The following is a 24,169-nucleotide window of genomic DNA, read 5'->3' on the forward strand; positions in this document are numbered from 1 at the left end:
TAAGCCTGAGGGCAGGGAACCGTCTAACTAAAAAGATTGCATGTACAGCGCTTCATAAATAAAGGTTAATAATAATAATAATAATAATAATAATAATAATAATAAAACACACACATATATACATATATAAACACATATATGTAAACACACACATATACATATATACATATACATAAACACACACACATATACTTATATATAAACACACATATATGTAAACACGCATATACATACATACAAATATATATAAACACACGTAAGCGCATATATATATATATATATACACATACAGACACACACAAACACACACATATATATATGCACATAAACATATACACACATATATATGTAAACACACACATATATACATATATATATACACAGTATAAACACACACACATATACATATATAATAATAATAATAGTATTTATTTATAAGCCGCCTCTGCCTAGGCGTATATCTATAAACACATAAACATCTATATCTAGGCTGGATAGGAAAAAGATACAAGGAAAGGAAAAAGAGTGAAACCCTAGAAGTTGGGAGTGTTTTTGGTGGGTCTTTCAGGCTTTGTGGCCGTTTTCCAGAAGGCTTTATTCCCAGCGTTTCTTCAGCATCTGTGGCTGCCGTCTTCAGAGGAGGCTGGCCTGGAAGAGAGTGGCGTGTGTATGTATATATATATATATATATATATATATATATATTGTGGCCCTTGGTTGAGAGCTGTGCGATTTTTATTTAAGAAGTCACGGAATCACCAAAATGGTGAAGGGTCTGGTAACCATGAAGCCTTATGAAGAGCCACTTGGTATGTTTAGCTTGAGGAAGAGAGGGTTAAGGGGTGATATGATAGCCATGTTTAAGTATCTGGAGGAGTGTCACATTGAGGAAGGAGCAAGCTTGTTTTCTACTGCTCCAGAGAACAGAACCCAATGGAGCAGTGGATGCAAGCTCCAGGAAAAGAGATTCCAGCTCAACCTTGGGCAGCACTTCCTGGCAGTCAGGGCTCTTTGACAGTGGAAGATGCTGCCTTTGAGTCTCTCTCCTTCTTTGGAGGTCTTTAAACAGAGGCTGGGTGGCCGTCTGTCACAGGGAGGACTGCCACTGTGAGTTCCTGCGTGGCAGAATAGGGTTGGACTGGATGGCCCTGACGTTTCTTTCAGTTCTGTGATTAAACCGTTGCTTAATTTTTGGAGTGCCAGAAGTTTGGTTTGGTTTGGGATGCTCTTATAGTGGAATTAGGTTGCCCACTGTCTCCCAACCTGCCATCTGAAGAACAATACTGACCGACATTTTCTGGGTAGCCCTAAAGATAATGTACATGAATCTTGTGTACTTTGAACACTTGGGGGGTAAAAAAGCTACATAAATGCTAAGAATTGTTATTACTGTTATTAGTAATAGTAGTAATATTTCTCACCCAGCGGTTGTCCCTGGTTTACCCAGCTTGTTTCAGGAAAAGGCCTAGCATGTAGACTTGCTGCTAGAATTCAGACCGGGATCCATTTATGAGCAACTCTTCTTGCTGTGATTCGTCATCAGCCATTTTTAGGGAAATTAATTCCATCGCTCAGCTGACCGCGTTTTGTGGAAAACGTTTCCTAATACATCTCTTGCATTTCCTTTTAGTTTGTGGGCTATTACTCTTCGCACCCTGTTTTAGTTGCCTGGAAATTGTCGTGTAATTTTTTCCCCTTTAAAAAGGGGCTCCTGTTGATTTAAGCATTTCTCTGTACCCCCAAAAAGCCTCATCCCCCCCCCTTCTCATTACATTCAATATACGTTTCAATTGAGGCAGATCAGAGAGCGATTTAGCCGCAGGCGCCAGCGAAGACAAGTGAAGCACGGGGCCGTTTTCCCAAGCAGTTGGAAGTTCCCTTGATTTTGCCCCATTCAGGTGGGATTCACACAACGACCACAAAATGGCGTCGTCCGTCGTGTGGTGCGTAATTTGCCCTCAGAATTAATTGGCTTTAGATGTTGCATATGCGGGTTTCAAAGAGGAAACTGCAAAACTGCTCATGGGAAAGAGGTCAAAAGAGACTACATTGGGTCCTCCACCTTCGCTGGAGTTAGTGACACAAGACCCCCATAAATATGGAAGAACTGCAAATTCAAAACCACTATTTTCTGAACTTGAGATAACACCTCTAGATCCTCCAGTGCAACTCTGTGGTCAATATCTGCCAGAAGCTGACCATAGAATCATACTGGATGACCTACAAATGGCTAGAGAAGTGTTTTCTTTCGAGACTGAGTGCCCAAACTGCAACCCAGACCCCACTTATTTATTGCAAAGTGCCACGTCCCTCTGGCTTTCTAGTAAGAAACTCTGGCAAACTCTGTGCTAGGGCGACAGCATGTGTGCCCACAGAGAGGGCTCTGAGTGCCACCTCTGGCACGCATGCCATAGGTTCGCCATCACTGCTCTAGTCCCTCCAGAACAACTCTGTGGTCAACTTCTGGCAGAGTTGCGCTGGAGGACCTAGAGATTCCTAGAGGGAATATATTAATCAAAGCTGCAAATAATCAAATCTGCGAAATCAAAGCCACAAATGTGAAGGGTATATGGTTTAGGCTCAGGCTATTTGAAAGCCTGTATCTCCCCATATGAGCCAAATCTCATATGGTTGGGGAGGCTGGGGTGTTGTTGTTGTTGCATGCCTTCCTTCAGGTAGTTTCCGACTTCTAGCAACCCTAAGGAGAATGTATCCTGGGTTTTTCTTGGCAAGGGTTGCTCAGAGGGGGTTTGCCATTGCCATCATCTGAGAGAGTGTGAGTCTATTTATTTGTTTTATTAAAACTTTGACAAAATATGGTTATAAATACTGATTGATGTTTATTTCTTTTGTTCCTTCAGATGGGTTGGGGTGACTTAGGTGTGTTTGGTCACCCTTCCAAAGAAACTCCAAATTTAGACCAGATGGCAGCAGAAGGGATGCTCTTCCCGAGCTTCTACACTGCCAACCCACTCTGTTCTCCATGTGAGTAAATGACAGGACTGTGCAGAAGCAGCATTGGCAAGGAGTGGGAAGCTGGGCTTGTTTCACATTGTGCCTCTGATGTGAGGTCACAGGAGGCAAGTTGTTTAATGACCAAGGTTACAAAGCCTATGGTAAATTAAGGCAGAGACTGTACATCCCACCAGCATACTTATACTGGAGGCCAGGAGGGCAGTGCCTGCTCTTTCTTCATTGCTGCACCTTGGGAGTTAGATGGTGACATGTCAGTGGCTAGGTGTTGAACATATCCAACCTTGTCTGATTTTGGAAACTAAGCAGTGTCAGATCTGGTTAAAACTTGGATGACAAACTATCTGGGAATGGCAGCGGTCGCCAGATAGAGCAGAAAAAGACTCCTGCCTAAAAGAAACCCTAGCCTAGATGGCTGTTGGCACCAGTCAGAGTAGACAGTACTGAGCAATGGTCTGACTCAGTATTAGAAAGACTTTTGCATTCCTCTTTCAGTTTTCTGAAGTTGAGCAAGGTCAGGCTCAGAGGCTAACCATAAGAGGCCACCAGGCAATGTTGAACTGGTAGAACTGGGATATCTTGGAGATTTCTCTGCTGCTGCCAGTGAAAGTTGAGAGTACTGGAACAGAAGGCCTACTGGTCTGATTCTGTATAAAGCAGTTTCCCATATCCCTAAACATTCTCTGTTACTCAGTAGCTTAACAGGAGACAATAGGAACTCTGTAGTTAAAATGCTCAGGTTAATGGAACCAGAATTGCATGACAAAATATTCCCGTCACTTGGTTTCGTTGCACAACTGATAGTTCTTTCTCCAGTTTACTCCAAGTACTCAACAGTCCTAGGAAAAGCAAATGGGGAGTGGGGCAGTCAGGATTGCAGTGATCATATCTGCTCAAGTGCCAGAATTGGGGCTGAATTCAATGGCTGAAGCTGTATATCTGATCCATACACACATGCTGCCTTTGTGTCTTTTGCTTTTCTCTCTGCAGCCAGAGCAGCCCTTCTAACGGGTCGTCTCCCCATCAGGAACGGCTTCTACACCACAAATGCCCATGCCAGAAATGGTACGTTCCCCTCCGTTACAAAGGGTTCTGGTGGTAGAAGGTACATGAGCTCATTGTTGGAGGAATTCCCTCCTTATTTAACATCATTTCACCTCACCATAGCCCCTTAATGCTCTGGAGGGGGGTTGGAAATCTCCTTCTCCAAGCTCAGGTGCCGAGATCTGCGTCTCCTGAAGAATCTCCAAATGTTTTTGCTACGGTGCAAATCCTGGTGCTCAGCTTTTTAATATCTTTTTTCCCTTTTACTGCTTAAAAAAAGTTGATGTATCAGATGGGTTAACTGACATTCAGCAAAAGGGAGAGGAGGAGGAATTGCATGCTATTATATGTAGGTTAACAGTCTGTTTGAAACCCACTCTTATAAAAAAAATATGTTCCTCCTCCTCCTGAGCCAGGCAAGGGCATCTGGAGGGCACTATTGCCAAGCTGTCCACAGCAAGAGCTTTGCTCCGGCGCTCCTGTCAGGAGGTGGCAGCTTGAGCTGATTTGAGGCCAATCTGGTTGTTGTTAGTGTTGTTTGTTCCAAAATGGCAGATGCTGTAGGAGACCATATGTTTTAGAGCATGCATTTACAACTCCGGATTGATGCATACTGCATACTGGCAAGCGTGGGTGTTTGTCTCTTCGGTGACAGAGGAGAGTTGCTTGTATATTAGAAGTGCAAGCAAACAACAGAAGAATGCATACAGCATTTAAAATCAGCTCACGGTCTCAGGCTAGATCCTGATGCCCTTCATTTAAATGGAAAAGGACATGCCATCGAGATGATTTGAAGAAATTTCTTTAGATAGCTGTATGCGAAGTCTTTAGACAGGCCTTCCATCTTGTCCAGTGCAGTGGGCCCTTGGCATCTGCTGGTGTTTGGTTCCAGGACCCCCCTGTAGAGACCAAAATCCATGGATGCTCATCCCATTACATATAATAGGATAGCAACATAGTATCCCTTATAAAAAATGGCAAAACAAGGTTTGCTTTTGGGAATTTATATATTTCTTGATTTTTTTCAAGCTGTGGATGGTTGAATCCGTGGATAAAGAATCTTTGATGTTTTGTGGCTTTTTAGGCTGAGGCAAAATTCTATCCTAGACCTGCTGCCTGCTGTGAATAAAGAATGTCTGGGATTGGGTTTGGGATTTGTAGAAAGAGAGTGAAGAATTTCTTTCACCCTATGGGCAAAATTCAGTATCCAGAGACGTTCTTAGAAGGCTGTGTTCTGGGGGGAAATAAAACAGGATGGGACTCAATACCAGAGCACTTTGGACTATAAAGCCCTTTCTGAGAGATGCTTCAGCATTAAAGGAGGGGAAATCCCTTAGAAAAGCCAATCTGGAGGGCCTCAGAGGGTTGGATTGGCTTTGCAGGAGAGATGGATTCAAGCCCAGGGCCAGAGAATTCTCATCCTTGTTGTATATTCTTTGAGTGACTGGGCTGAGGAATCTATAGGGCAGGGGTGGACAATGCCCCCGGGGGTGTAATTCTGTGCCCCAGGGCCCAGTGGGGGCTCCGTGGATTGCCAGAAATGCCAAAACGAAACAGGAGAGCACAGTCTGTATTTCACCAGACGTCTGCTTCTGGTTCTGAAAAATGAGTATGTTTAAAGTCTTAAGCAGCGACAGGGGAGCTCTGTTGCCTGCTTGAAAGAGGAATTGCCTTGCCCAGGGGGATCCAGGAGAAGCAGTACACCTATTTTTAGTTTATATTTTATTTTTTTGATCAGCAAAAGAGTCTTTTGTTTAAAGAGGATTTTCTCAGAAATCCATCCAAAAAATTATCCCTGCATTATGTGGGGTTTGTCATGCCTTCTCCATTTGTTTGTGTTGAAACCTCCTGAAGTGCCCCATCTCCCACTCTGCTTATAACTCAGACTGACCTCCTTCTCAGACGTTCTTCAGGGCTTTTAATTTTACTCTCCACAGCCCCACAAAGCCAAATCCATATTTTCTCCCGTTGTTTATGTGGGAGCCAGTGGGCCAGCCTGCCTCTTGGTGTCGGAGAGTCAGGGAGTTTGGGGGACTGGTTTTTCCCTTGCCCCTCATCACAAAAATTTAACAGTTGGTTAGCTCTCCTCTTTTCTAGTTGTAGAGAATTAATGAGACCTATTTTCTGAGAGAGAATATGATTTTATGCACTAACTACACAGAAACTTAGCTACACCCGCTAGAAATGCACTCTAGTTATGTTTGGCACAGCTTAGCCTGCATTGCACTAATCCACACTGTACCTTCCCTTCCTTTCCTTGCCTGAAGTTCCAAAATCTTACTCATATCTTAAAACATCCTCAGGCTAGCTCAGTGCTGAGTACAGCTGATGAATCTGGTTAGTGTGGAAAACTCCTGCAACCTGGTTGCTAATCTGTCTGACGTCTTCTTGTCTTCATACAGCCTATACCCCCCAGGATATAACGGGGGGCATCCCAGATTCTGAACTGCTCCTTCCGGAACTGCTGAAGAAAGCAGGCTATGTCAATAAGATAGTTGGCAAATGGTAAAGTTTCTTTTGGACTTCTTTAGTGTGTGCGACAAGGGGCGGGGGGGTGGGGGGCAGGGGTTATATGTGGAAGAATGAGAGTTTGAGCAAGTTGGTTGAGTCTGTGATTCCTGTCTTGAGAAATCCAGATAGAGAATCTCTCTTACCACTGCTGTGATTCATTTCAGTGAACTGGACAAGTTTAGCTTGATGAAGAGAAGGGTGACATAATGGCACTCTTTAAATACTTCAAAAGGGCTGTCACACAGAGGAGGGTCCAGGCCTGTTCTTTGATGCCCCAGAAGGTGGGACCAGGTCTAACACTTTGAAGTTTCAGGAGGGTAAATTTCAATGAAACATGAGAAGAAACTTCTTGATGGTAGAAGATTTTTGGCAATGGAATCAGTGACCTAGAGAGGTGGTGGAGTCTCTTTCTTGGGATGTCTCTAAAAAGAGTCTAGACAGCTACCTGCTGGGGATGATCTAGTTGGAGTTCTTGCATTGAGCAGAGGGTTCAACTTAGTGGCCTATCAGGTCCCGTCCAACTCTGTGATTTCGTGTTCTGTGATTCAGAGCCAGGATGAAAGCAACAACAGTCTATATAAAACAGAGATTAAACGTACTTGTGTCACAAATTACAAAGCTGTCCTGCTGATGCCTCTCGCAATTCTCTATGACTAGTGCATGAAAAAGTTTCTTTTTTGCACTTCAATCCCCAGAATGCCCCAGCTAGCCAGTATCCAGGCTGACTGGGAGATTCAGGAAGCTATTGTCCAAGAAAGTAACTTTCCAAGCTCTGCCTTTGGCCCTGTAGGGACACTACTCAACTGTCAGCTTCTCCTTTTTGCTCCTGTTTGAGTAGCTTTAGAGATTTCCTTCCTTCTCAGAAGAAACGGAAAAAAAGAAAGAAGAAAAGACTGATGCTAGCCCTCTTCTGGCATCAGAGCATAATCTAGATGGGCAGAGGGTAAATGGAGAGCTAGTGAACAAATATTGACCCACAATCTGCCTGTGCTGCATCCCAGGAGCTCTTTTAAAAGAGCTAAGAGTTGGATCATTGAAATTGATGACAACCCTCCGTAGTGCTGCAGGCGCAGGTGTTAACAAGGGAAATGGCAAGGCCACCGAAAACAGTTCTTTTATATAAATCAGGGTTGTTAAGAAAAGGCTCACAGCAGCTGCTGCAGAAGCGAGCGTGATTTCTGAGCCACTTTGGAAGGGGAAAAAACATAAGACAGAAAGCGTAGACAGAGGTGACTGCTCTCTTCCTTTTGCTCCCCTGTGTATTCTAGTTGGTGTACAGATTTACTGCTGAGAAAGAAATTGTGGAGGATCCATATCCCACCACCCACCCAGGCGATTCTTCCAGTGAAATATTTTCAGGAGTCTAGGACTCATATTTAGGTCTCACTTTCTACATCTCCCAGTTTTGTTACCTAAGCACCCACAATTGCACAGCCATCTCTGGGGGTTTCCTTTATCCATAGGACACTTTTCAGTTTGGGGATGGTTAGATTAGGATGCGTTGTAACACCACACTAAGAATTCACTGGGGATGGGGGATATCCTTCTCAGGGATGTGCTCCAAACAGCAGGCTGAGGGCAGATAGGGCCTGTAGTCCAGGGGCAGCTGGTGATTCCCATGAACTAAGGGGCTGTGCAAACCATCTTCTTAGGCTGAGAGACTGGGACTTGCCCACGGTCATCCAGTGGGTTTCCATGGCTAAGTTTGAACCCTGATCTGCCAGAGTCCTAGTCCAACACTCAAAGCACTACACCACACTGGCTTTTTTGACAGTCCAGTACAACATAGCTAATAAATGCAACATATGCATTAGTAGTTTTTGGAATTGGTTTAAGGAATAGATTGAAAGGCTGTGGTGGCGTAGTTTATAGGAGTCTAGAAGACAATTCCTGACTTAGTCATGAAACTTCCTGGGTGTTCTTGGCTGGTTGCATTCTCTCAACTAGCCTTACCTGACCATGCCAACCTCACAAGAGATTTTTTAAAGAAAAAGGATCAGGTGTGTGTGTGTGTGTGTGTGACATTGGTATTGATTGAACAAAGGGGCTGAATAAAAACAGACATCACAGCACTCTTCAGACTGAGATCAGGACCTGTGTATTTCAGGAGGATTTGCAAGCAGGCTGGTAAATATCTTATCATATTGTCAAGTCTGTTGCCACCAGAAAGGCAGAGCAGACCTAGAGAAGAAAGCAAATGGGCCTAGAGCTGTGAATTATTTATTTCCACCAATCCAACCACCAGACTATGGGGAGGGAGCGGGATAAAGCTCAGTAGGCCTCAGACAAAGGGATGCAACTGAGTGCTAATACATGCAAATTCATACACCTGGGGAAAGAAAATAAACAGCCCTGCCACAGATTGGTTCCAGGGAGTTATCTGGAAAGCAGTGAGTCTTGAACAACCTCAGAGCCCTAGCGAGAAGCTAATTAAGTCTGCGCTTGCAGAAGGAGCAGCCAGTTGGACAGAGGCAGCCCATCTTGTACCAACCTGATTTCAGGGCCAGAAGTCTCCTGCTGTGTTTGTGATGCTGGAGGAGGCATTGCAGCATGCCCCATGCTTCGCACACCTTCCCCTTGCTCTCCTCCTCTCCCCAAACAAAGAGGAGAGTGCGGTCGGTGAGTACAAGACCAGCCGGCATGATGCAGGTTGCATGGAGCTGCTTGTGTTCCTTTGTGCTGAGCACACATAGAAATGTGAGTTCTGTCATACGTGGGTTACATGTGTGTACTGTCAGAGGTGGGGAACCATTTGGCTTCCACATAGCCCTTTATCCACCATCCAACCCTGAACACACTCATCTGGTTTTAGAAATGAGCAGAGTGAGGCCTGGCTGATACTGGGATGGGAGATGCCCTGGTAATAACCAGGGATCTCTCCAGTTAGGTTTAGGAAGGAAACTTTGCTAGAAGACACCCTGGAAAGCCTCTGTTGCCATTCCAGTTTCATATTGCTGGGCTTGGTAGATGCTGCATATGGCAGCTTCCTATGTTCTGGACCTCGTCTGTTTTCAGAAGTGAGGCAGGGAAAAGTCTGGCTAGTACTTGGCTGGGGAAATAGGAGGGTGTACCAGGGATGTTCAGATTGGTCCAGGGAAGAATCTGGCCTGAAAGCTCAGAGAGCTGCTCCTGCTGCCAGTCAGAGTTGACAATCCTGGGCTAGTGGTATTCCACCTCCAAGATTCTGTGTGTACACATTTCTGTACAGAAGACCTCAGGTTCAATAATTGATATCTTCCAAGTAGGACTAGGAAAGAATCCTGCCTGAAATCTTTCTGGTGCCAGTTGGAATTGACAGTTATAGCTAGATGACTGTGGACAGTGCCTCCCTTCCAAGCCCTCTTATAATGCAAGACAAGGAACTATGTTGAATACTGTGGTCCTGACCAATAGGTACCAACTCCCTCCTTGGTGTTGCGCATGGGACAAGATGTATAGTATTATCCATTTACTTTTCAGGAATGGAAGATCATATTGTCACCTCATTCATGGATTCCACAGACAGGAAACAGCCACATCAGGTGCTGCCTTCAGTTCCATTTTGGCAAGATGGGCAGGATATAAATCTAATTAATAAATACAGTAAACAAGAGTGCTTTGGACTCAGGGAGTGAGAAGCCACAAAGAGCAAAGAGGCAAATGAACATAATTTAACCAGGGGCTGTTGCATTTGTCCACTTCCTTACTGCATCATCATTTTTAAACAGTGTTGATGAGCCGATTGAATCCTTTCCAGGCTGCTATTTTTATTCCCCCTCCCAGGTTTTTTTCTTCCTTCTGTTAATCTTTTCTAGGCACCTTGGCCATCAGCCCCAGTTCCATCCCTTGAGGCACGGATTTGACGAATGGTTTGGGTCCCCCAACTGCCACTTCGGACCTTACGATAACAGAACTGCTCCAAACATCCCAGTTTATCGGGATTGGGACATGATTGGCAGGTAGCCACTTTTTCTTTCCTACCCTCCCTCCTCCACTCCCCTACCCCATCTTCACTATGTTTTGCTTCCTTCTGCTTTTACTGGGCTCTTTTTAAGCTCTCCTGTAATTGAGGACTTGGGGCTCCATTACTCTTAGCTGCCCTTTCTTCTGGTTGAGTGTGCAATGCTGGTGTTTTCCTTCCCTTCCTGGAAGAGGTCTGGGTTAGTGATGAGCAGAGCGAGGGGGGTTCCTTTCAGCTCCTAGGTGTCCTTGGGGCCATTTCCCCCAGAAATTCCTGCACACCTTAACACTCACTGGGACGTACCAGGCATCCGAGGTGAACTGATGAAAATCCCGCCTCACTGACACAACTCAGAGAGCTTACATGTACCCACTGAGATTGCAGTGAAGTATGAATGAGAGCTCCATTAACAACTGCCAGGTTGCAAAGTTAATCATTTGGAAGCTAGGAAACATGAGCCCTGCCTCCCCTCCACTTCCTCTGGTTGAAATCCCCCTCTTGATTTACTCCTGAGACAATCCCTCTCAAGACTGCTTTTTATTTCCTCAAACCCCACTCCCAAATAGAAACAAAAGTCCACCTCCCTATGAATCCCTCCCTATGGATCCCTCAGCAGACGTATTACTACTTTTAACAGAAAATTTGGCACCAAAGGCAAAAATGGCTTGCAAGGAATAGGGATTGATTTGCACACTACTAAAGAGAAGAGCAGCTCACCTTTATCAGCAAACTTTATTCAAAACTGACCCTTACATAAGCGAAGAAAACTTTTTGGACTTTCTAGAGACCGCTTGAAACCTTTTTCCAAAATGCATCCACAGATGGCTTTTTCTTTCTCCAGGTGCTTCTTTTTTTGATGGCCAGATATATAGAACTATGCTTCTTAAAAATATACTGAAGGTAGCTCATGGGGCAGAAGTATTTGCTCTCCCCTTTTCTCCTGTGTTGCTCTTCAGACATTTCAGCGAGGGATTCTGGAGGCAGCTGCTGTTTACCTTGCCTGTTGCAGGCAGGTACACATGGCTACATCCTCTGGCAGCAGTGATTGGCTGGCCAGAAATTGGTTTTAATGTAATTTTAATGATTATTGTTGTTATTATTTATTGTTATTATTATTATTATTTATTGTGATGTATTTGTATTTGTATTAGTATTATGTTGTGCACCGCCCTGCCCTGATCATGGGAAGGGTGGTATAAAAATAAAAATTTTATTATTTTATTTTTATTTTACAGAAGGCTCAACTACAGCAGAAACTTGCTCTTTCCCACATCAAACTTTGTTTATTGTTTACATTATTTACTCAGACTCAGCTCCAAAAGTTTATGTTTTTCCAGCCTCCCTTCACTCTCCTCCCAGTGCCAATGCTGCTAAAAAAAACCTTACAACTAGACAGAGGAGGAGTAAGGAAAAGGAGAGTGGATAGGTATAGAAAGACTAAAATGGAGCTTCACTGCCAGAGGCTTTGTTAACTGAGGTTTCTCTGTAAAGATAGGAACATGTTTTTGTAAAAGTGTCTCCAATTGCCTGCTGTGTGGCAAGATTTGAGTTGCTTTGTGTTTCACTGCTAGGTCTATGTAAGGGAGGGGAAATCCTACTACACATTAATACAACATCTGTACTAACACTAAACTCTATGGGAAAAGACAACCCTCAGTGAGAGAAATAAATGTACACTGCTGTATTTGAGGCAAATTTTGTCTTCTGCCTACATAGGCTGTATCACTTATTATTTCTGTTTTCTCAGGGGATACAGAAGCAATGGGGGCAGGAGCAAAGCACCTGTTGCTCCCATTGCCATACACTTGTTCTTTCCCCAGCTCTGGTTTTACCTTTTAGGTATTACGAAGACATAAAAATTGATCACAGAACGGGAGAAGCCAACTTAACTCAGATGTACTTACAGGTAATATTTATCCTGATAAAGAGTTTTATAAACCTACAAGCCCTTTCTGCAGCTGCTTGTTTCTTTGGGCCAGTGGTGGCTGTCCCTGAAGTTGCTTCTCTTGCCATTCCAGGAAGCCCTTGATTTCATTAGCACACAGCAAGCCAAGCAGCAGCCGTTCTTTCTTTACTGGGCAATCGATGCCACTCATGCACCCGTGTATGCCTCCAGGGAATTCTTGGGCACTAGCCAACGCGGGCGGTAAGTCGCTTTTATTGCTGAAGTGTTTATCACTCCCCCACTCCATTGCACTAGAGAAAGATTCAAGAGGTAGGTGGATTGCTCTGAAACAATAGAGACCTTGAATTTACAAGGACATGCCTGTATGTCTGTGTACTTAGCGTAAAAGAACAACAGGTGGTTGAGAGGATCCAGCCTAGGCTGAAGATAAACACCTCTTAAAATGTGAAATAAAACTCTTACGGAAAGAAGGATAAGACTCTGATATATTTCGGTGGGGCCAGGAGGGAGAGACAAACCCAGGTCTGAGGCAGACCCAAATTAAGAAGCCAGGCACAGTCTATTCACTCAAGGGTTATAGCAGAGGTGGGCAAAGAGCATGCAGCCCTTGGGACCTTTGAGTGTGCCCTCACAAGGCATCCCCAAACCCACAGGCCACCCATTTCTTATTCTAAAAAACTTGGAAACAATTTTCAGGAACCTTTTTTCGCCTTTTGCCCCCATACAAGTCTGATTTGTTCATGCTTGATTTGTTCTAAGACACGTTCATTTGTCTTTTTAGCAGACCAAGGTATTTGTACAACTTGCCTCCAGCACCACATTTCAGATGAGTTGGTTTTCTTCCTCTCAGCTTTCTTCTCTGTCCAGCTTTCACAACAGAAATAAATATTACTGATTTGTATTACAGAAATACACACGCATACTCTCTCCTGCGCTGTTTTATCATTTATTTTCCCTGCTTCTCAGGTATGGCGATGCAGTGCGAGAAATTGACAACAGCGTTGGAAAGATCTTGAGTCACCTTCAAAAGCTGGGTATGAGCGAGAACACCTTTGTGTTTTTCACATCTGACAACGGTGCTGCTCTCGTGTCAGCTCCTGAACAAGGTCAGTTTCCTTGGTGCGGAAGTTGTTAGGACTGCATTGGAGAATCTGAGGCTTGGTCAAATTGTACTACTAACCAGTAAGGTTTTTTTGTTTGCAAAGACAGTTTCCAGAAGGTTCCCCTTGTTTTTACTTTTTGCAGCAGTGTGGAGGAGGTCTGCATTTCCACACTTGCCCTGGTGATGTTAAATGCATCGATTGTTTCTAAGCCTGTAAGGAAGGAAAAGTACCCTGTTGACATCCTAGCTAATATGAGCCCTAGATCTGTGACTTCTCTGTAGCGTGTCCCAATAAATTCAATTGGCATTGCAAGCAAGCCCGTTAAACTTTGCTGAAAAACTGCTAAGATGACCATTCCCTTCCATTTTCAGGTTTTGTTTCATTTCACGGGTTTTTCCTTTTCATTTCCTTTGGGCACAGTCACTGTGAATTATCACTTGCCCCTTGTATTTTCTTCAGTCCCATCTCAGGACGAGGCAGCGCTCAGGCTTGTTATAGGGCTGAAAGAAGCACACGATTTCTAATCCTAGTCACCTCGCCAGCGCTGTTTCTGGCCTTGGGCAATTCCTGCCTTTTCGACAGTTCAGCTGCGAAGCGAGGCCCAGTGCTAACCAGCTGCTGCCTTAAAACATTACACTTCTTTCCAGTGAGAACTTTAGTGCAGAGAGACAGGAAAGTTTGCCTGTCACGAACCAACGTGTCCCTCCTTGATATTCACAAGTCACACAGTTAATGCTGGTGTAAATGGATTGGAGCGAACATTTGATATGCTTTCTTGGCAGTTATTTTGGATGTCACATAACCGACCCTCTGTATGGAGTTGGGGGCCTCGTTTCATTCAGTTGTATGAGAAAGTGGGCTCCCGTTTCCTAGGCACATCTCCCCCCACCCCAATTTATCCCTGAAGGGATGTAGCCTTAATGGGAAAATGGTTCTTCATCCCTTGATAGCCATCAGCCAGTCACTATTTCTCACCTTCCTTTTCCCACCTATAAAGGGAAGGAGAGAGAAAAGGAAAAGTCCTTCTTTCAGTCCCATCGCCTTCACAGGAACCATTAGTAAGAATGTGACATAGGGACTTCTCAGTAGCTGCGCATAAGTTCTGGAACTCACAGTCAGGTGTTTGCCCCCTCTTTAGTGCCCTTTTATCAGCAGGCAAAGACCTTTAAAAAGTGTAATGGACTGTTTTAATGGTACTGTTTTTAACCTCTTTTGACTATTTCAATTGTGTGTTGGATATTGTTTTTAATGTTGTTAACAGTTTACCGTATATACTCGACTATAAGTTGACCTCATGTATAAGTTGAGGGCAAGTTAGGGGGCCAAAATTAATGATTTTGGTATGACCTGTGGATAAGTCAAGGGTAAAACCTAGGGATATGTAACAAACGATGTAAAAGATGAAGCAAAGGAAAAGGATGCCAACGAATTTACAAAATTCTGGCAGGCATAACTGTTTGTGCTCACCCTAATGTCTGGATACATGCGACGGTAGAGATGCTTGGTGCTTCTTTTTAGGTGTTCCCAGGATGGACAAAGTGCTTGCCTTTTGTCTCTCTGCTCAGAGAAAGGAGGTGACCATTCAAGTACAGGACTTACATTGAGCCATGGATAGGGTGGCCCATGTTTTTGAGTTAATTTTTTGGCCAAAATTTCTAGACTTATACATGAGTATATACAGTAATTCTGTTTTAATGTCAGTTTGTATTTTTTAAACTGCCTTGTGGTTGTTTTTTTCCCATTTGTAACCTGCCTTGAATCCCAGTTTGGGGAAAGTATGGAATACTGAAGATTAGGATGATAGGAATAATTATTGTTGTCCTGTCTTCTTACATACCTGAGATAGTGAGCCTCTTATGTCTAGTAGAGTATGTTGCAGACTGAAAGACGAGTCATTGGAAGAGACTTAAAACATTTTGACTAAAAGCTAGGCAACTCTAAATCCAGAATTAAGAAGCAAAGAAACCTTAGGGATGTGCTATAATGATAAAGCAGTAAGACAGGTCAGTGCGCTATTGCTGATGTTTAGATTGGGCGCCTAAAGATGCTTTATAAACAAAGTTATAAACTTTGATGTTGTGTAAAGGAGGTAAACAAAACGTAAATTGATGCTGTCCTTTTGGAATGGATTTGTCGCACCCTTAGATTTTTCTGGACTTTGTGTGCTAGCTTCCCTCTCCACAAACCTTTTAGAATGACTGTTTTCTTTTTCTTCTCCTAGCCGGTAGCAATGGCCCTTTCCTCTGTGGCAAGCAAACTACCTTTGAAGGTGGCATGAGAGAGCCAGCAATTGCCTGGTGGCCAGGACATATACCTGCTGGACAGGTGAGAGTCTCAAATGTCTATTTTACAATATGTTTTTTTTAAAATAAAAAAAACAACCCCAAATCCTAGCAGGTTTGAGTTAGAGCTTTCATACATTCTGGGTGAGGGCTTCTCATGAAAGGTGTGTAAGAGGAAACAGAACACTGGTTGGTTTGTGTCTTTGATATTAATGGGGGCAGTCAAACGGAAGGTTTTGCAGGATTTTGAGACCACATCTGATGGAACAGGCATTGGTTATTTTGGAAGGAAGGAGATAGCCTGGTGGGAGAAATAGCATAGCCCATAAGGAGTTGAATGTGACTAAAGCTAGGAATCCTGGGGTTTGTAGATTGGTGAGGCACTAGGGACTTTACAGCACAAGAAAAGAAAAGTGAAATGGCTTGAGAGAGTAGCAGTCATCAGATTGTTCCTGTTTGGAAAAAGGCAATGCAGTGTAAATGGTGTCAAACTACATTATTTCTATAGTTTTTGGTGGGTTTTTGGGGCCGTGAGGCTGTGTTCTAGAAGAGTTTATTCCTGACGTTTCGCCAGCAGTTACTGATGAAATGTCAGGAATAAACTCTTCTAGAAGATGGCCTCATAGCCCAAAAAACCCCACCAAAACTATGGATGCTGGCTGTGAAAGCCTTTGACTTTACATTATTTCTGCAGTGTAGATGCACTGCAAGTTGCTTTATCTTCCAATTTGTTTCCGCATCCTAGCCCTCCCTGTTAACAGTAAGAATTACATGCAGCAAAATCCTCACATGTCTGCAAAGGAGTGTGCACTTTCCTCCTTTCTCTTCCTCCTCCATGACCTTGCTATCAGTTGTTAGCTGTTTGTGGGGAAAAGAGGCCATTTCTTCCTGAGTAGAGTTAGGCTCATAACTGAAGCCGTACATTAAGCCACCCTTCCCCAGTGAAGCCATCCGAATGTGCCATCTTAAAGCGTCCAACCTGATCTGGGCAGCAGCAGGTTGGGATTTTGATGTGGAATTTTGTGCTTCGGCCATTGTTCCCTTGAAAGAGAGTTACTCATCTGGGACATAGTCTTGTATCCATGCTTGCCTGTGGAAAGGAGTGATTCTCAGCTGTGTGCTAACCAGCAGGTAGCTCTCCTCAGGTGGCGGATCCCTCTGTGTGCAGGAAGTGCTCCCTCTGCTCATTAGCAGCAAACACAATCAATGTCTGCTGGAAATTGGCATCTTAGTAAATAAAGGGGTGTTTTCTCCTCTTTGTGGATGTCTTCGTTCCAGAGAGAAGTGGCTATTCTGGCACTGGGCTCTGTAGGAATCCTTTGTGTACTTGGACAAAGAAAACATTTAACTTCTAATTTAAATTGCCTTTCAAGGATTTTAATTAAAATAGGGAAGATGGTGTTGTACAAATGGCACATGGTTAAAGGGAGAACTGCTGCACTACAGTATAGCTGAAATCCAGCATAAGAGAAGGGGATGGTTTTTCCTTTATCACATTCAACCAAATGTAGCAGCATTGGTTTCTGTCTGGACTTTCCCTTGTGACTCCTTTGCAAGCCCAGATCGGCTGTCTGTAGCAGGTGGTGGAAACATAGCCATTGTAATTATCACTTGGCAAAATTCAGGGTTCACAGTATTAGCAGCCCATTTTCCTTTTGGTGTCCCATCTCCTTGGTCCCTTCAGCAATGGTGGGCAGTCCCCTTCCTTTTGGGTGACTGAGCGGAGGGAATTCACACACCTTTAGAGACAAAACCTGTATCCCACTCTGTGCCCTGTGAATTGTGGTGGTGGCCCTTGTTGTCAAGTAAACACAAAACACTGGAAGATGATCCCTCTTTTCCTCCTTGCTTTCAAGACTTCCGATGCCCTACAGTCCTCTTGCTGCAGGTGAGAAATTAAGAGCTGCTTTGGGTTTCTTCTGCCTTCCACAAAGTGCTACTATTGCCTCTTAAACCTCTGCTCCTGTGCATGCTGTCTTTTCTTGCTTACACTTTTAAAAAATTATTTCTACATTGTTTTTCTCTCTCTCAGGTTTCTTGTCTCTTTATTGCAACCTTTTCTCCCCTCCTCCAGTTTCAGTGGAACACATTTTGAGATTTCAGCTGTATGTTTGCCTTGCTTTATTGGATTTCTATTTGTGCTGCTGTGTGCCTTGAAGTTATTTCCAACTTGTGGTAACTCTAAGGCAAACCTGTGTCAGGGATTTCTTGGTAAGACTTGTTCAGAAGGAATTTGCCTTTGCATTCCTCTGAAGCTGAGAGAGTATGACTCGCACAAGGTCACCCAATGCATTTCCATGGCTGAGCAACCCTGGCCTCTCAAACAAACTTCTTCATTTCTATACCACCTCATACTGAACTAACAGTGTCTAAGCGGTTTACAATTGTAAGCTAGGACTCAAAGTCCTAGCCCAACATTCAAGCCACGACATTATGTGGGCTCGCTTTCTATTTTATGAATGAGTAACTGCTGGGAGCATCTATAGATTGGTACTGGACAGTGGCATGACTGGAAGCTGTTTCCTGGGGCCGGGGTCTTCCTTCTTTGAAGTGGGGCATCTGTTCCTTCCCCTAGGAATATTGGAAGTGACTGTTTTATAGAGTCACGCCATAGGTTCCTCTAGCCCAAAGTCTTTGAACAGTGGCTCTCTATAATTTCAGGTAAGTTATCTCTTCAGCCCTACTTGGAGAGGCTGGGATTGAACCTGGGAGATCCTGCATGCAAAGCAGAAGCTAGTCTAGTGTGTCATTTTCTTCTCTCTTTCTTCTCTCTCTCTCCTTCAAACTCCTCCAGCTGTTCTGTTACATGACCCAGGCAAAATTGTTCTCTCTGCTTTCTTTTCTTTGGCCATTATTATTTTAACACTGAGCTCATCTGTGTTGACCCACAAGCTTTACAGAGAGCAAGAAGACAAGTTGCTGGTCCAAAGGGGATTGCAGTCTAGAAGCCGCTCGCAAGGAAGGTTGTGCCAAAGGCTTTGTGGGAAAAGCCTGTGATTCAATGTGGTTTAAGGACACTTGGCGTCACATAGATTCATGGGTTTAAGAAAATTTGCTCCTCTTTCCAATAGAAGTTAAGGTTCGTTGAAAATCAGTGTCCACGTCCAGATTCTAAAGCGAATGCATTTGTTCTTAATATATCTGCTTGGTCGAACTGAAGCAAACATTTAAAACTTTGAGCAAAAGAATACAGCAGAATTGGAACGGGCGACACTGGAATTTGGTGCTTCAGTTCTGTGGGGGACATTTTCTCAACCAGAGTTATTCTCTGGATGCTTTCTGCTCCCTTCCCCTTACCTCTTCAAAAATAATTTTTTAAAAGCGGAAGATTTCAAGTGTAGACTCCAAATGAATTCATAACCAGAGAGTGAACTTTATAGCCATTTTCACACACTGAGCCTGTCTTCTAGAAGGATACAGCTGACGGGGACTTGTAGTCTGCTGTTCCTTCGGGTCCTTCTTTTGCTCCATGCCTCCTCCTTCCCTTCCACCATCTCTCCCACCTCCAAATTCCCCTCTTCCCACCTCCCTGGTTCTGCTCCCTGAAGGAGAAAAGAACATATCAACCCAAAGACAGCACTGCAACCTTTTCTTCACTATCTCCCACAGGGCACAAATTGAAATTGAATTAGACAGGGATATCAGGTCTGCTTGCTGTGATAAATGTAAAAGGATTTTATTTAAAAACACCCTGACATTTGTTCACCCAGTTTCAAATATTTAGCTTTCCTCCTTTCCATTCCTGGCGGGGGCAACTTTATTAATTGTCGCCTTTGATTCAGAGTTAGAGCTTGAAAGCACTGATAACGCCGGCGCTGGCTATTTCTTCTTGCGATGTGGCCCAAAGCAAAATGGATTTCATTTTCTTAAAGACATTCTGTGTATGCCAAGGGTTTATTCATATATATATATATATATATATATGTCTCCATCCTCTTCTTAACGTGCGTAATACCGGCTGTTCCTTGCTGATACGGAAAATATCTGATCTTGCTCCTCTGTTTTTCATTATTTATTTTTCACTGGGCTGTTACTCTCTGGAATACACACACACACACACACACACATACACACCAGTTTTTGCAGTGCGAATGGTAAGTAGAATGAAAGAATGCTGTTGACACAAGGAAATGCTAAATTCCCCTCCATTTCTCCTCTGAAAAGACTTCAAAGTTTATATAAAAATAGTAACCTCCCCCCAAACCCCCTGTTTCTCCTCTCCAATGTGGTGCCACAGATAAATCCAAGTGGCTGTAACATTGACGTTTAATTTCTTTTCAGAAGTTTTCTCTCCTTTACAGAGTGAATGGCGTGCAAGACCAGGGATGTAATTGGCCCTTTTACAGTGAGCCGTATTACTTCAGGCCCTGTTTCAGTAATGAAAAGGGCAAGTACAAGGATGTCACCAGCAGCTGCACATTGGCCTTGCTTTTCTTTTTGTTGTTGCTAATATTCTGCAGGAATCAAAGACTTCTTGAGTTTACCCAAATGTTCTGTTCTGTTAAAAGTGACCTTACTCCATTCTACCCCACTACTAACTCGACACTATGGCTTAGAGAACTTATAGTGCCTTAAGATCCATATTTGGAGGGGGAAGCCTCCTTTTAGACCAGTATTTGCTTAGTAGCTGCACCCCAAAGTCTCATATCTACACTAGAGTTTTTGTACAGGAGGTTGGCAGAGGTGCAGCTACTGATTCTCCTCCTTCCTTGGTTTCTTTAGCTGTCAGGTTCTCCATGGCGGTGGAAGGATCAGCGTTCCTCTCCCAAAGAGGTTTGGGCATTTGGTTGATCTGGCTGCAGAAAACCAAAACTCTGTTTCCAAATGGCCCTACTCGCTTTGCATGCAAAAGATTCTTCCAGGTTCAGTCCTCAGCTTCTCCATACCAGGTTGGGGAGGATGCCTGGAGTGCTGAGGCCAATGCACTTATATTGGAGTGGGTGGGCAGACTGCAGACTTCTCAGGCCCTTTAAAAGCTTCCTTAAGCCCCTGCATTCTGGGAGGTTTCAGGAGTTGTAGATGCTATAGAGGAGGATTCTGTAGAAAAAATGGCTGAAAATGTTGGTTCTTTCCTGTCTGACTTTCATTGGAGTACAACCTGCCAGGAGGATGGGGAGGAGATACAAATGGTCCCTTGCAGCTTCCCTTGGTGTAGGCCAAGGATGAATACAATGTGGCCCACAGGCTGCATATGGTCTCTGAACCCCATTTTTGTGGCCCTCTGCCCCCTCTTTTTTTTTAAATGGCACTTTTCCACAGACAATTCTTGACCCCATACCATGCCTCTCAAAGCATGAAAAGATGGGGAAAATAGCAACATCCCACCCAACAACCCTGTACTGTCCCGAAATACCTCTATTTTCCTATGCAAATTCTCAAAATCTTGAGAGGACGTGGTGTAACGTCATTTCCTGTTGTCATCTTGAGAAAGTCTGCAGAGGGAAACAATGTGGGGCTGCAGAGATGTTTGGACTTGCTGTGGGTGGGGGGTGAATGCATTTTACTGGGGGGAAATTGGCCCCTGGCCCCCATGCAGTTGACCGCCTCTGGCATAGATGATGCTGAGCTAGTAGGATGGTAGTTTGGTCTATAGTTTGGTCTCAAGCAGCTGCCTGCATTCCTAAATAAGAGCTTTCCCCCTGACTTTGCAAAGATCAGGATCCAGGATCAGCCCAAGATTGCTTCTGATCCATAAGGTTGGAAGCAAAAGCTCCTCCACTGGCAGTTTCTGTGCTGGGGCAGTGTGTGTGTGTTCACGCGCACACACACTCACTCACTCCTGCCTGTGTGCAAATGCTCTTGCCTTGTCAATTGCAGGTGAGTCATCAACTGGCAAGTGTGATGGATCTCTTCACTACCAGCCTCGCACTGGCAGGGCTGCCGCCTCCCAGTGATAGACAGATCGACGGCATCGACCTTTCGCCTGTCATCCTGCAAGGCAAGTTAATTGACAGGTGAGCCATGAGGAGCACACCCGCCGCTTCCCACCCCTTGACTCCTCCACTTATTGGCTGGTTATCTTTAGAGCCTATTATTTTAGGAATGGGTCGGAGCGAGAGGCATTGAGAAGCAAGTGTGTGAGGTCTGGGGCTTTTGTAAGTTTTATTCCTGGTGTTCAGAAATATAAAATCACCTGCCTTTTTCTACATTGGTAGGGACATACAATAGCCCAGGCCCTTCACAATGCAGGTTTGAATCAGGCTTTAATTCATGCACCAGGCCTAATTCACGCTAGGGGTGTGGAAGAACCTCACACTGGGAGTGATATCTGTCAGCCTGTTGAGGATGGCCCAAGCCTTGCAAAACCAATTCTTACCTTGGCATCATAGCCAGGCCCCATGTGCTCCCCCCCCCCCCGTTGTATTTTCTGCAGTTTGTTAAAAAATGTCCCTGCATAGAACTAGTACTTGCTAGCTAATTCATGAATTAATTAAAGTACTTGTCTTTGACCCTATATCCAAGGAACTCAGGGGTACAATAAAATCAATCTGAACAGTTCAGAGCAATGTAAACAGTAAGCAATTTAAACAGACTGAAAACATATCAAACTATCCGATGTCTTAAAACAAGATGGTTGAAATCAAATTAACCACAGCAGAAAATTCAGAACCTTGTCTGTATGCAGACTTGGATGAAATCTATCCGGCCCCAAAGACTTTAGTAAAAACCCATGCTTTAATTGGCGCCAGAACAATACCAGCATTGGTACCAATTGGGTTTCTGAGGGGAGGACATTCCACAACTAGGATGCTGCAACAGGAAAGGCTCTTTTCCTATTTGTAGCTAAATTTGCTTCATTGACCACTAGAGGACATTTGGGGGCAATTTGTTTTGCACTGGGGGAGTGTGGTGCTCTAAGGTCTTGAGGACTAATGTCCCCCCCCCCTTACTCTCATACAGTTACCCATCTCTTCTTTAAGGGATTGTCAAGTAGGTGAGTATTGCCAAGATAAGGAAGAACCACTACTCCAAAATCAAAGGATTTAGCCAAAAAGCAGATAGATAATGATAAGCAAATCCGGTTAAAAATAAGATGAAGGAAACGGTTTCTTAATGAAAGAGGTTAAGGATCAAGAGCAGAGCTAAGTAAGATGAAAGACTGTGAAACATTTGCTTAAAAAAGCAACCAAGGGGTAACGGGAGGATTACATGAGGTCCTCTTTAAGTAGGTCCTATCTGCCCTATATAGAAAACAGGCAATGAACCCCTGATGCGGGAGGGCATGGAAGGAAAGGCAAACTGTGTCGGCTCTTCATTTTCTGGGAAGCCTCCTGAAATTGTGAATTAATTCAGACCTCCTGTGAGGCTTATTTACATTGCTGGATGCTATTCAACACCCCACTGTGCGTCTTCTTGCAGTTAGCAGCTGATCCACATTGTGCGCACTGAAAACATCTGGGTGTTGGTGTCAGAATGGAAAAGAAACATAAAAGAGTCCAGCAGAAGCTTTGAGACAAACTGGGCAGAGGACGTTTCTAACAGAAGCTTTGGTTGGGCGCAATCCACTTGATCGGATGCCTCTGTGGCACCTGATGAAGTGGCCAGAAAGCTTGTGAGAAGGTAGAAATGTCTAATGTGAAGTCGAAGGCTTTCACGGCCGACATCCATAGTTTTTTGTGGGTTTTTTGGGGTCTGTGGCCATGTTCTAGAAGAGTTTATTCCTGGTGTTTTGCTGGCATCTGTGGCTGGCATCTTCAGAGAAATTTCTTCTTCCCGGGCAGTCTCCAAGGAACTGAGGGATTCTCTTATACTGTATCTTTTAATGTTAGAACAGACTAACATGGCTGTCTCTTTGAGTACTACTACAGTGCCAGAATAGTTAAATTCTCTCTTGCACCTTTTACACACATCAGTAGGTAGGTCGAGGTCTTAATGTTCTGTTTGCCTTCAGTTTTGGGGACCACACCGGCACAATTAACGTGTGTATCTTTGTGTCTGTATGCAAAGGGATCTTGTAGCACCTTTAGAATGAACTGAGAGGCAGAAGTTAATAGCAGCTTCTTGTGTCTGTGTGCGCGCCTCCAAACGGCTGGTGCTTATTTGCCCTGTCCTACACAACACTCCCAATGCTGCGATCGGCTTGCCAACATTCAAAGCAGGCTTGTGCAGCCTGGCCTCCAGTCGCTTAGATGCTGGAGATCTGGCCTCCTGGATCTTTTGCCTCTTCCTTGCACAGGTGCCTTTCCCTCCTTTTGGAGCATTTTAAGTCATCAGACTCTGTGTGAAAATTACATGGTCTGGTAGTTCAAGGATTAACAATCGCTTGGCAAGACGGCTTGCCTAACCTTTCATTCTTGCTTGTGCGAGGCAGGTTCTCTCCCGCCTTGATGGACGCTTTAAAAAATGCTAATTGAAAACCTTGCGGCGGAGGCTATTAGAAGGCAACCTGCTCCTGACTGATAGCTGAGTT

The 24,169-nt window shown here is 44.1% G+C and overlaps 1 protein-coding gene across 4 annotated transcripts in view; it reads left to right on the forward strand.

Annotated features, from left to right (window-relative positions):
* GALNS (galactosamine (N-acetyl)-6-sulfatase) overlaps window positions 1-24,169 on the forward strand; it is a 52,313-nt gene that overhangs the window by 1,314 nt on the left and 26,830 nt on the right. For 3 of the 4 annotated variants that reach the window (XR_006100611.1, XM_042438782.1, XM_042438783.1), the window contains exons 2-10: window positions 2,862-2,985; window positions 3,964-4,038; window positions 6,420-6,522; window positions 10,323-10,466; window positions 12,308-12,374; window positions 12,487-12,614; window positions 13,341-13,480; window positions 15,699-15,802; window positions 21,577-21,713. Coding sequence is in view for 3 of the 4 variants with exons in the window: in XM_042438782.1 (XP_042294716.1) it covers window positions 2,862-2,985; window positions 3,964-4,038; window positions 6,420-6,522; window positions 10,323-10,466; window positions 12,308-12,374; window positions 12,487-12,614; window positions 13,341-13,480; window positions 15,699-15,802; window positions 21,577-21,713 (1,022 nt within the window). In the remaining variant the exon portion in view is untranslated. The remainder of the gene's footprint in view (window positions 1-2,861; window positions 2,986-3,963; window positions 4,039-6,419; window positions 6,523-10,322; window positions 10,467-12,307; window positions 12,375-12,486; window positions 12,615-13,340; window positions 13,481-15,698; window positions 15,803-21,576; window positions 21,714-24,169) is intronic. The other variant, XM_042438784.1, reaches the window with a different exon arrangement.

This window comes from Sceloporus undulatus, chromosome 8, assembly GCF_019175285.1.
Source record: "Sceloporus undulatus isolate JIND9_A2432 ecotype Alabama chromosome 8, SceUnd_v1.1, whole genome shotgun sequence".
Lineage (NCBI taxonomy): Eukaryota > Metazoa > Chordata > Lepidosauria > Squamata > Phrynosomatidae > Sceloporus > Sceloporus undulatus.